Source organism: Musa acuminata, chromosome BXJ1-5 (genome assembly GCF_036884655.1).
Source record: "Musa acuminata AAA Group cultivar baxijiao chromosome BXJ1-5, Cavendish_Baxijiao_AAA, whole genome shotgun sequence".
NCBI lineage: Eukaryota > Viridiplantae > Streptophyta > Magnoliopsida > Zingiberales > Musaceae > Musa > Musa acuminata.
In genome coordinates this window covers 28,774,575-28,787,092 of record NC_088331.1, presented here as the reverse complement: position 1 = coordinate 28,787,092, position 12,518 = coordinate 28,774,575, and the positions used below count along the sequence as shown (strand labels likewise).

At 40.9% G+C, this 12,518-nt stretch overlaps 1 protein-coding gene across 2 annotated transcripts; it reads right to left on the bottom strand.

The window, feature by feature from the left end:
• Positions 1–8,167: 8,167 nt before the first annotated feature.
• LOC103973438 (peroxidase 15) lies at positions 8,168–10,890 on the bottom strand. Of its 2 annotated transcripts, XM_065183556.1 has the most exons (5): positions 10,766–10,890; positions 10,615–10,683; positions 10,339–10,530; positions 8,829–8,991; positions 8,168–8,741 (listed from the first exon to the last, which is right to left on the bottom strand). In XM_065183556.1, the coding sequence occupies exons 2-5, from the start codon at positions 10,660–10,662 to the stop codon at positions 8,329–8,331; spliced, it is 816 nt and encodes a 271-aa protein (XP_065039628.1). In that variant the 5' UTR covers positions 10,663–10,683; positions 10,766–10,890; the 3' UTR covers positions 8,168–8,328. The 2 variants fall into 2 exon arrangements, with proteins under 2 accessions (XP_065039628.1, XP_009386276.2); XM_009388001.3 differs by having other exon boundaries at positions 10,615–10,890.
• Between the last annotated feature and the right edge of the window lie 1,628 nt (positions 10,891–12,518).

The window sequence follows — 12,518 nt, the reverse complement described above, 5'->3', positions numbered from 1 at the left end:
TCTCAAAAGAGAAGATGCAAATGTAACATTTGCCAAATTGTTTGCTTGCCTCATGTAAAACATTATCTCTTGCTAGTTTAGCATTTTTGCTAGCTTGTATGTTGTAAAACTTGATCAATTTTTGAAACATTTTGCTAGCTTACACTTTGCAAAGAAAGCAAAAATGGCACTTCTAGAAGAAAGAGCTTGTTATTTTGAACATCACAAGCTTGCCTATCTTAAGAAACAAAAATTGCAAAAGTGCTATCTTGCCTATCTCAAGAAGCAAAACTTGCAACTTGCACATTGCAATAGGAAGCAAGAATTATGAGCTTACACAAGAAAGCTATCTTGCATTTGCTTTCGAAATTTTTGCTAGCTTGTATATTATGAAACTTACATATCGTAAAAATTGCTAGCTTGTAGTCTAAAGAGAAGCAAAAAGTTGCTATCTCAAAAGAAGCAAATGTGCTATCTTTCCTATCTTAAGAGGCAAAAATGCTAACTTGCACATCTAGCAAAACTTGACAAATTTGCATATTTCAAGAAGCAAGAGTTGCTTTCTTGAACATCTCAATATTGCTAGCTTGCATGATGTAGAACTTACTATTTTGAACATTACCAAAAGTGCTATCTTGTATGCTGTAAAACTTGTATATCTAAAACTTGATAGCTTGAATGTCCTAAGCATGATGCATTACTTGCTAAATTTTCTAGCTTCAAAACTACATGATGATAAAACTTAATATTATGTTTTTCATGGAATGAGTTGAACTTATATTACAAACACAAAGAATAGTTGTACTTCTCCTTTTTGTTGATGACAAAGGGGGAGAAATATGTTGATGACATGATATGCATAAGTCTATCAATGAGTTTATAATGACGTGTTGCAAGTATTCATGATGAATATTGCAATAACTTGAATTCAGTTTGAATTCAAGGTTCTATCAATATGACATATTGATAGGGGGATTTTGTTTAAACTCCGGGAGACAAGTTTAACTCCGTCATCAATTGGTTGTCATCATCAAAAAGGGGAAGATTGTTGAATCTCATATTTTGATGATGAAACCAATTGATAATTATGTTTATGTTTAACTGTATTTTGAGTTATGCAGGTCTACTCGATCAGGATTAGACAATTAAGGCAGGAGGAATTGACGTTGTGTTGGAGGAGATCACGTTAGGATATTGGATGGCAGAAGGCTTCGGACGTCGGGCATCGGGCCAAGAGCGGAATTGCGCCAAGGATATCGGCGTTGCGGAGGTCAACCGCCGTTTGGGCAACAAGCCGCAAGAGAGGACGATGCGCCGAAGAATCGGACGAAGCGCCAACCAATGACGTGCCAGGCAATAGAATGTCAATTCGCTTTATAATAATTGTCTAGATCGGAGTCGAGTTTTTGCTTATGTGTGCAGGATTAACTACGATAACGACGAAGACATAAAGCAAAACAAAGTGTCGGAGTCAAGCGCGAAGGATTCGTTGGGAGTTCGAGAGTTCGACGGAAGTCCGAAGGTTCGTCGGGAATGTTGCCGGAACTAGCCGAGAATGAGTAGGGAGCTTGCCGAAGGGTTTTTCGGAAGCTCGCCGGAAGGTTCGTTGGAAGTTCGCGGAGCTCACCGAGAAAGATCGGAGCTTGCCGAAGAAGCTCGTTGGAACTCGCCAAGATCAAATTGTGAAGTCTAGGAGCTTGCCGGGAGTCCGTAGAATGGTTTTCGAGAGTTTATTGGAAGACCGTCAGAAGTTCATCGGAAGCTCGTCGGAAGAAGTCTTAACGTACGGACTTTGTAATAGCTTAGAAAATGTCTTTAAATTCGTAGTTAGCATGTTAATTAGGGTTAGGATTAGGTGTTAATCCTATAACCCAAGTAGGGGCCAATTGGGCCCGAGTTCGGACTGGTTTGGGCCAAGTTTGGAGCCCAACCAGTGAGCTGATTTGGCCTAGGCGGTGGCACCGCCCAGCACCCGAGAGCTAGGCGGTGACACCTCTTGGGCTGGGCGGTTGCACCGTCCAGCACCCAAGCGCTGGGCGGTGGCACCGCCAGCATCGGGAACATAAGAGAATTCAAATTTTTGGAGCCCAAATTTGAATCCTCTTGAGGCCTATAAATACCCCTCAAGTCTCAGCTGAGAATACAACTTTTGAGAAGCATTTGATTGAGAGAAAAGTCTTAGAAAGTCTTAGCAAGTCTTGTTTTCAATTTGCTAGAGAGTTCTCCTCCTTCTTTCTTATTGAAAATTTGTAAGCGGTTGAACTGCTTGTAAAAGATTGCAAGAGGGGTATTTACCCTTCCATTTCAAGAGATTTGCTAGTGGAAGGTGGGAGCCTCATCGAAGAGGGGCCTCGCAAGTGGATGTAGGTCATTTGACCGAACCACTCTAAAATCGACGTAATCTCTGGTTTGTATTTCATTATTGCTATTTACATTACTGCAAACCTTCTTACATGCTTTAGTTCCTTATTACCTTTGCTGCGCAACTTTAAGAATACGCTTTCAAGTTAAGCTTTTCAAGTTCCGTTCTTATCGTACGAAAGATTTTTCTAAAACCGAAGTTTTAATCCGCTGCACTAATTCACCCCCCCCTCTTAGTGCCGCTCAGTTCATAACAAAGATATCAAGAGCTTACATCATAATTTTACATATTGATATCTTACCATATAATAAATTACTACGATTGCTATCTTTCATATTTGAAATGTAAGATGTTAAAATAGATGTCAAGCCTTGACATAATTTTCAGAGAGATACATCATGAAAGGAATCATGATGGGAGTATTGATAAGGTTAAATGAACTTAACTTATCAATATGTCTCTTGAATTCAAAGGTTTTGAATTCAAAAATAACTTATTGTTGGGAAATCTTGGGGGCGACATCACATGCGCAGCGGAAGAATAAGAAAACAAAATCTCCAATTCCCAAAGAGATGTTCGTCGTCGTGCAAAGATTGGTGCGCAAAATCCACGAAACTTAAAACTGCGTATAGAGTAGATTGTGTTACCTAGGGAGATCGTATATCCCTGTTTCCTTGCAGATCCTTAGGAGAGGGTGAAGGAGGTCAAGCATCCTCCTCTCTAGCGGTGATCCACACAACAAGGCTGCGACGACGCTCCTCAAAACTCCAGGCCTGCTCTGAGGTGGAGAGGGGAGGAGAATAGGAGAGGCAAGCAAAGGCTCCAGCCTATGAGGCTCCGTCGGATATCTCATATCCAAACCTCTACTCATCGCAATGCGTACCATATGTGTGCAACCCTCTAGGCTCAATATCGAGCTGACCGTGAGTCATACTTATCAGAACTCCTTCTAACTCAATGAATTATTATCTCTGTAATAATTCACTTGACTCATCGACTACGGAAGTACTAGGCCACTACGCCGTAGTCCCCAGACGATACAGGGGAATCCAATCCATTGGACCTGTCTGTCCTCAGTTACCGTGTACCTATAGTCCCTCATCCATCTAATATCCCTGAGACCATATATTGAGCATGGTGTTGTTAGACCCATACGGTTTCTACTCGAGTCTCGCTCTAATGGATTCTCTCGAAGAACTCTTTCTCTCTCAACCCGAATGATCCTGGCCAGAGATTTTTCTAAGCAAGAACACATGGGATATTCCTCTCATGACGCCAAGAGTGGATGATCCTCTATCGACACTCAATAGCCCTCGTAAGGTCGACTACCACTCCCAATGACCAGTTGTACTAGATCTGGGACAATCAAACTTATAAGTCTGGTATCAAAGAGTGGAGCACTCATACAGGATATCCTTGGTGTCTCAAGTCTAAGGACCAGATATACCACAAGGACTACGGAATCGCTATCTAACAATATGGCATCATCAACCATCCAGCATTCTGTAGGCGGATCAATCAGTGAACTCATTCTCCAATGAGCACCTATACTGTATCCCTAATGTCCCTACATGAGCAGCTATGAGACCAGCTGCATCCATCATATGGACGGGTATACAGCACACTAGTCTGTCCGGTTATCACGATGTCCCTCTTGAGTAACCTATGACTGGGATTATTTAGGATATGTGTTTAAAGGTGAATCGATCTCATTATCGTGATCTCATCACGATCCGATTTCCATTACATAAATCCAAGGAAATCATAATATATATATATATATATATATATATATATATATATATATATATATATATATATATATATATATATATATATATGCAATAGTTATAAAGTGATATATGCTAAAATATAATAAGTAAAAAGATTCTTTATCAAGTCACACGTGCCATCACTCACGTGATTGGCTTATTGGCCACCTATGACTAGCACTTATCTTAAATATGGCATATAGATAGGGGGAGTTAATGTTAACTCTGTCATCAATTGATTGCCATCATAAAAAAGGGGGAGATTGTTGAATCTCGGATTTTGATGATGAAGTCAATTGTCATTTGGTTATCTAATCCATATGTTGAGATAAGTGTGCATGATTAACTATGATGGCAGTAAGACATGCAGTAGGTGTTGCGCTAGAGTCAAGACCAAGATCGCGTTGGGGTATCGAGAGTTCGACGAAAGTCCGGACGATTATCGAAGGTTCTGCAAGAAAAAATCTGAGAAGTCTAGGAGCTTGCCAAAGAGGCTCGTCAGAACTTGCCAAGAGGATTGTCGCAAGTCCAGGATTTTGCCGGAAGTCCGTCGGAGCATCACCGAGGGTTCATTGGATGTTCGCTGGAAGTTCGCTGGAAGCTCGTCGGAAGAAGCGATTGACGCACCGGAACACGAGTTACAGTATTAATGCCTTAAATGTCGTAGTTAGCATGAAGATTAAGTTAGAAATGGGAGGTGATCCCATTAACTTAATTTGGGGCTAATTGGGCCCTTGATAGACCCAAATTGGGCCAAATGGATCAGCCCATTCGGACCCAGATTCCCTAGTCGGTGGTGGCACCGCTAGGGCCGGCGGTGGCACCGCCCAGAAGCTCATTCTCTGAGCGAAGTCAAGCGGTGGTACCACCCCTGTCAAGCGGTGGTACTGCCTGAGCTCAGTCTCCGAGCGAAGTCAAGCGGTGGTACCACCTGAGCTCGATCTCCGAGTAGTGTCAAGCAGTAGTACCGCCCAGTTTTGGACATGGTACCGCCAGGACCCCGAAAATCTAGGAGATGACACTTTTGAGCTCCAAATTTAAACCAGTTGGGGCCTATATAAACCCCACCATTTCCTGCATGAAAGGGCACTGAAAGCTTGCATTTATTCTGATAATTTGAGAGCTTAAAAGTGTTGTAAAAGGCTAGAAGTTCTTCTCCCTATTTTCTTCTAAATTTCGATCATTCAATAGAGGAGTGGAAATCTGTAAGGGTTATCTCCAAGCCCATCAAAAGGAGTAAAGCTGTAAAAGGGTAGTTGGCCTTCGCCTATTGAAGGAAGGCCTCTAGTGGATGTCAGTGACCTCATCGGATGAGGAAGCCAAAAGTGGATGTAGGTCAAGATTGACCGAACCACTCTAAATCTCGGTTTGCATTTACATTCTACTCTCTATCTTAACTGCAAACTACCTCCGTTGTTTTACTTCAACTATACTTTTGTTTGATCTTAAGTTGGAGACCTTTCCGAAATGGTTTTCATCGAAAATGCTTTCATCGTACAAACATCGTTTTAAACTAATAAAAGTTTTCCGCTGCACTAATTCACCCCCCTCCCCCTCGTAGTGCTCTTGATCCTAACACATGTCTCCAATAGTCTTACTTGGTTCCATCCGAAACAATTCAAAATCATACATTAAAAAATTAATTTTTAAATCTTTAACTTTACTAGTGCCTTCGTGTGTGATTTTAAGTGTATACCAAATGTCAAAAGTTATTTCGCAAATAAAAACTCAATTAAATTCAGTTTTATCCAAAGCACAAAATAAAGCATTCGTAACTTTGGTATTTAAAGAGAAAGTCTTCTCCAAATCATTCCAATCGTTTATTGGAATAGAAGACTTTTGAAATCCTTTTTCAATAATATTCTATAAATCGAGATTCAATGAAAGCAAGAAAACTCTCTTTCGAGTTTTTCAATAAGTGTAGTCCGTCCTATTGAACATAGGAGGACGAATGATAGAGTGACCTCTTGAAAGCCGAAAAGAGTCATTTCTCTTGGTTGTTAAACCAAACGAGAAAAAACGTGGCTCTGATACCAACTATTAGGATAAAGAATGACACTAAGAGGGAGGCGGGAGGGTGGGGGTGGTGGGGGGTGGGGGTGTGTGAATTAGTGTAGCGGATAAAAATGACGTCGGTTTAAAAAATCTTCGTTTCGATAAAAATCGATATTGGAAATGCTTAATTTTGAAAGCATACGGAAGCATGTAATGAGAAAGTAAAGCAAGTAAAGTAGTTTGTAGTAAAGGTAAATTGTACAAATAGAAATGCAAATTGAGTTTTATAGTGGTTCGATCGTCGTGACCTACATCCACTCCCGATTCCTCTTCTATCGAGGCTACCCCAGCATCTACTAACGATCTTCTTTCAATGGGCGAAGATCAACTACCCTTTTACACCTCTCTTTTCCCTTTCACGGGTTTAGGTGATAACATTTTATAAGCACTCACTCCTCCCTAAATAGAATTCTAAACTTTAGATCAAAGGAGGGGATCTCTCAAGTTATTGCTTAGCATTTTTTCACTTTTAAGTTCTTTGTGATTGCGTGTTAACCAAGGATGAGAGGGGTATTTATAGGCCTCAAGTGAATTCAAACTTGGACCCTAAAAGTGTCTTATCCCCGATTTTTGGAGTACTGGCGGTACCACGGCTTGTGCTAGGCGATACTACTACCCATACTGGCGGTACCACCTTCTGACATAGTCTCGGAGACTATGCCACCAATTGTTTCAACTGTTGGGTCACTATTTGGACCTTTTACTTGGCCTAATATAACCCAAATTTGGGCTCAATTGGCTCCTAATTGAGTTGGCCTAATTCCAACCTAATTTCGCCTAAAACCTACTTTGATTTTGATAATTATTACAAAGCTAAATCAAATGTTATCCGACATGTCATTGGTTCATCGATGCCTTGTTCGATTCTTCAACGCATCATCCTCTCTTGCGGCCTATTGTCCAATCGGCTAGTTGACCTCCACAACTTCGATTTTCTTAGCATAATTTTTGCTCTTCTTGGCCTGATGCCCGAACCCATGACCTGAAACCTTCTACTGATACGTCGACCGATCCACCGGCTCAACGTCCAATCTTTTAACATGTTCCTCTCCAACCCAACATGATTCTTGCTGCTTTAATTTTCTCTCATTGATTGAAGCTTTCTGCGTCACTCAAAGCATAGATAAGATAAATACTATTAATTGGTTTCATCATCAAAATTCGAGATTTGATCCTAACAAAAAAAACACTATAATATTTTTTTTATAAACTTATAAAAAATACTAAGCTTTTACACTATGTTATAGTGTTTTTAGTAATACTAGGAAAACACCGTAACATAGTACATAAATACTATATTATAGTGTATACAATATTTTTTGCACGATAACATTATTTTTTGTTGTGTTACGGTGTTTTCGTAGTATTGCTAGAAATACTATAACACAATGTAAAAAAACCAGTTGGGCGTATGGATCGATCCACGTAAAAAGAGAGAAAAAAAAAAGTGATCGAAGGTATTTCGGGTATTATGCAAAAATGAGATAAAGTTAAAAAAATTTAAAAATGCATGCATTTTTTAAGATAAACCCAAAAAAAGGATTTTTTTCAAGAATTCACCCTTAATACAAACAGAATTTAATAGTTAAAATAATAACTTCTTACTTTTATTGAGATTTTTAAGTATTTTTAAATTCTTAAAACTAAGGTTGTTCGACGATAGAAAGTTAAGAGTATGAAATAAGTATTATATAAACTTCATATAAGTCTAAGTATGGATTAAGTATTATAAATATTTCATATATTTTTAGATGATAATTTTTCTAGTAAATACAGAGAGTTCGAGAGAAGAGATGGAAAAATTCGAGATCTATTTTAGATTTGAGAGGACATATTAGTAAAATTGTGATTGGGTTTGTCTGACTCATTAAAACTTATAATATGATTTCCGCTCCATACAAGGAGTGTTCAACCACATAGATTTTATATCAAGTTTTCTTATTTATGTTCTATTATTGATTCACTGCGTTCGTTCTTTTGTCACGAGTCTTCCCCTCAGTCAATTTAAAATAATTGATCATAGTATTCAACTAAATCAAGAGTTTAGATTGGTTCAAACATGAAATCATCTCCGCACTCTCGTAACAAACATAGGACGCAACAGGCAGTACAGAACTTCATGGAGCAGCAGCCATGACGAGACCTGCAATTCCCAGCAACTTAGCTTGCGTTGACCTGCCTACAGTTGAGCCTCACCTCCCCCTCACTCCCTGTCAGTGGACTAATATTCCCCATGTTGATCATCGACGCAGCAAAGCTCTCAAAGAAGCCGCTCTCGTCACCTGCGTAGCCGTCGACAATGGCGGCCGTTCCGGCGCCCGCGTAGATCTCCTGGTCCGACAGCAGAAGCCCCTGCCCGTTCTGAAGGTTGAAGTAGTAGTTGCCGTCGAAGGCGTCGGGGGTGGTCGGGTCGAGATCGTTGAGGCTAGTCCCGTCTTCTCCGTCGGGGCATTGATCCTGCAGCAGGGCCAGGTAGGCGGAGTCCAAGCTCGGGTCTGGCCTCTCCGTGCCGCTGTAGTTGTAGAGGCGGGCGGCGAAGGACTTACACTGCGCACGCCCGAAGGTGTGGGCTCCTGGGTACATGAGATCATGGTAGCAGCGGTGGTGCCTTGCTGAGGATGATGAGCGGCATTAATGTCACGGTATTCAAGGTTCTTTACCTGATAGGGTGACGAGATCGGTGTCGTCGAGGCCGACGGCGGCGAATTTGGACAGCAGGACGGCGAGGGTGTCGACGGGTCCGGGGAGGTTGTTGGCGCCAGATATGTTGGCGGTGGTGCCGTCTCTTCTTCCCAGCTGCACTTCCCATGATGGACCTCCGGACTGTTGAGCGCAAGAAGAAGGATACACGAAGAAATACTTCTCTTTCAAGCTTACTATAACGTTTTAATGGGGGATGAACGGTATGTTATCATTGATGAGAGAGAAAGAAGAAGACTACAAACTGAGTCGATCATAAGAAAAGGACACAGCACCTTAGACAGCAACAGTATACTATCCTACTATATACAATTGAGAACCGGTAATTATCACCGGATGAGTGTTATCATCATCATTATCTGATGAGAAGAGAAGCCTTTTTGGAAACGTGACAAGTTTTTGTTCCATGCAAGTCACCGTTTTCTTGCTTTCCAAGAAAAATCAAGTAACAAGTTTGTGTTTTTGTTTTCAAGACTCTTATAGGTTGCAGTTTTACGCGGCCATGAGAAAAGATACTTATTACAGTTTTGTTATACATCATTTTAAGTTAAATATTTAACTACCATTTTCGAAAATAAATACTTATTCTCCAAAATAAATATTTATTTATTTTAAAAGTTATAAATACTTATAATTTATATGAATTATAAGTTTTTATTATTTAAAAATATTGTAAAAGGATTTATAAGTGGACAATTTATAAAAACATACGATGTGGATAATTATTTGATATTTTATAAGCATTTATTGATTTATGTTAGATGAATCTATACAAAAATGTTTGTTCTAATATTATATTTGAAAAGAATTACAAAATATCTTATTATTGTTGATTTTAAATGGCTTATGATTTCATTAGATTTTAAATGGCATGAAAAACAATTTACTGAAACACTTAATTTTAATAAAAAATTAATTAATATATTCTTTTCATCACATGATAGTTGTCTGATCAATATGAATAGCAATGAGAGTTACACATCGATTATCTGTTCAAAAACTTTTTTTTGGGAGATATATATTAAATATGGTCAAACAGAAAGGTATGTGTTCAATAGAAAAATATGAGTTGCGTACAGTGTGAAATTAAATATTATTCTAGAACTCATCATGGGGAAATAATATAGTCCTCAGTATTGCTATGGCTTCTTCGTATATTATATGTACATCTATATACCGTGACGCGCATCTTTTGTTGTTTCATCTGTATCTTTGGTCACTATTTCTTCATCTCTTTATTCTTTCGCCTCTTTTATGCAAGACAAGGTATGGTTGACCCATCGAACCTCTGAGCAGCTTCGACAATAAATAACTTGCTCTACAATACCCTAATCGATTCTATAATTTCATCAATTTTCTTTTCTTCAACATCATCTTCTTCTTCTTCCTTTTAGATTGCAAGAAGAAGGTGCAGGAAAGTAGTCATCTATCAATGTGTAGGAAAGCAAGAACGAGACCGAGATGACTCACTAGGCTTACGGCAGCCTCAGCTGCCAGAGCGAGGATGTCAGCGCAGGAGACAACTCCAAGGCATGTTTCTTCCACGGCGCTCTTGATGGCGTCGATCACGTCGAAGCCCCGAGCGGAGTTGGCGTTGGGGACCGCATCCTTCTCGCTCACGATGGTGTCACTGTTGTCTAACAACACCGACGCGTCGCACCCCTGCACACACCAATCAACCACCACAGCTTATACACAGGTGGGAGCCGTCGAAATGGTGATATGGAGCCATGGAGGAAAGTTTACATCAACGAAGCAGTCGTGGAAATGGAGTCTGATGAGGCTCGCCGGCATCCGGGGGTCCGAGATCTGCGCCTGCAGAACGACGTCGAGGACGATGTCAGACAAGCCGGGGCATGTCATGTCGTAGAACGAGGGGCTCAGTTGCGCGCGAGACCAATGGAGAAGCAAGGCTAAGAAGATGGCCAGCGCTGCTGGAATCGTATGAGAAGAAGAAGAAAAAGAAGAAGAGCACATGCTTTAGTCTACAATGACGAAGTGCAATGTTCTTGTAGTGTTGTAGTTAAGTCTCCGTGATGCAGATGAACCTTACATAGGGTATATATATATCAGAGAGAGAGAGAGAGAGAATGGAAGAAATGATTGCCTAAAGAGGTGAGATTACTCTTGCAAATCTAATTGGTGTGAGAAGCTTTCGTGATAGCACAAGAAAGCTAAAAGGATATCCCTCAATCCATAATCAAACAAAAGGAAGGACATGCAGTGAGATACATGTTGTCGCTGCAAGATTGACATGCTTGAAGTTTAAGAGTTAGATGCAACAATAAACGTCATGAGTCCATCTGTCACTTGAAACATGGAATATATACATAATTTGCCTTGGCCAAGATACGCATCAAGTTACTTGGATGCAGCAATAGATTTGATGAGTTTATGGCATGGATTTAACAGAATCACATTCTAATATACTTGCTCGACTTGGATTATGTAATAACTTCTTTTACTTGACTTGGATTATATAATAACTTCTTTTATCCTCTTTGTGAATTTACACATGTGAGAATTGACTTAATATTGAGTCGGATTTGGGCGAATCAATTAGGATGTTGACCAAAGTCAACTACTCAACGGCCCCTTAGTGGCCCCTGCATGTGTCCTCTCCCATCGCACGACTACGTTCACGCAGTTGCCCACACCGCCCTCCCACACGAGGGTTTTACACCATGCGGCTCCCCATCTGCAGTCGCCCGCCGCCAGCAGCGCCCTCACCAGCGGTGCCCACGGCTAGCGTCATTGCCCGCGTGCTTGCTGATAAGGTATATTTCGGATCCAGGCCACGTCATGACCGACGCCATGCCACACTACAGCCAAGTCAGCAAGAGGAGCACCCCCCATCTGCCGAGCTAGAATCTGTACCAAGGCATTGCTTGGTATGTCCCATCCCATAAAGCCCGGGACGGAGCCGCATGGCACCGTTCCGCGTGCTAAGGGACGACGACCGCACAATCGTACCATCTCACCTCTCGAGGATCAGTCACCATGCCAAACCTGCATATGACCGACACTCGTACAGTAGTATAGAAACCCCTGACCGGCATCCGACCTAAAGGAAGGTAAAAGAGAGAGAGAGAGAGAGAGAGATATATATATATATATATATATATATATATATATATATATATATATATATATATATATATATATATATATATATATATATATATATATATATATATATATATATATATATATATATATCAACCCACCACTGACTTGCTCGTCAAAGGGGCCACAATCAGAAAAAACTCAACGGGGGCCTTCTGTGCAAGAAAGCGGATCTCCCCAAGGTGAGACCATCCCGATCGAAAGAGGCGCTTTCAACATTCCGACGCCAGCACCCCATCCGGAGGGCATGAACGACCTCGGCAACTAGCCCACTCGGTTGAAGACTCCCGACATTGACCCGTGAACCAGGTCGTGCTGACTTATCAGCCACGACACATCAGTTCATCAATATTTTTAGCGCTATAAGGAGAGCCATGTCGTAAGAGCATCTCACAGGGGCTCTCCCGAGGGAGAACCACCGGCTGCCCACCCTTCGATCGGGCCTGGAGATCAGCCCCTTCTCGTCCTCCGAGATGGGAGGATCCCAACCTTTATGCTAGATCGTTGCTGGCGCCTATTCAATG

What these genes read in the sequence shown, in the direction of transcription:
- LOC103973438 (XM_009388001.3), bottom strand. Translation starts at nt 10,845, where the DNA reads ATGTGCTCTTCTTCTTTTTCTTCTTCTTCTCATACGATTCCAGCAGCG. An exon ending in TCCACGACTGCTTCGTTGAT is followed by an intron (nt 10,531 to 10,614) that starts GTAAACTTTCCT and finishes TGGTGTGTGCAG; the next exon opens with GGGTGCGACGCGTCGGTGTT. An exon ending in CGATCTCGTCACCCTATCAG is followed by an intron (nt 8,742 to 8,828) that starts GTAAAGAACCTT and finishes TCATGTACCCAG; the next exon opens with GAGCCCACACCTTCGGGCGT.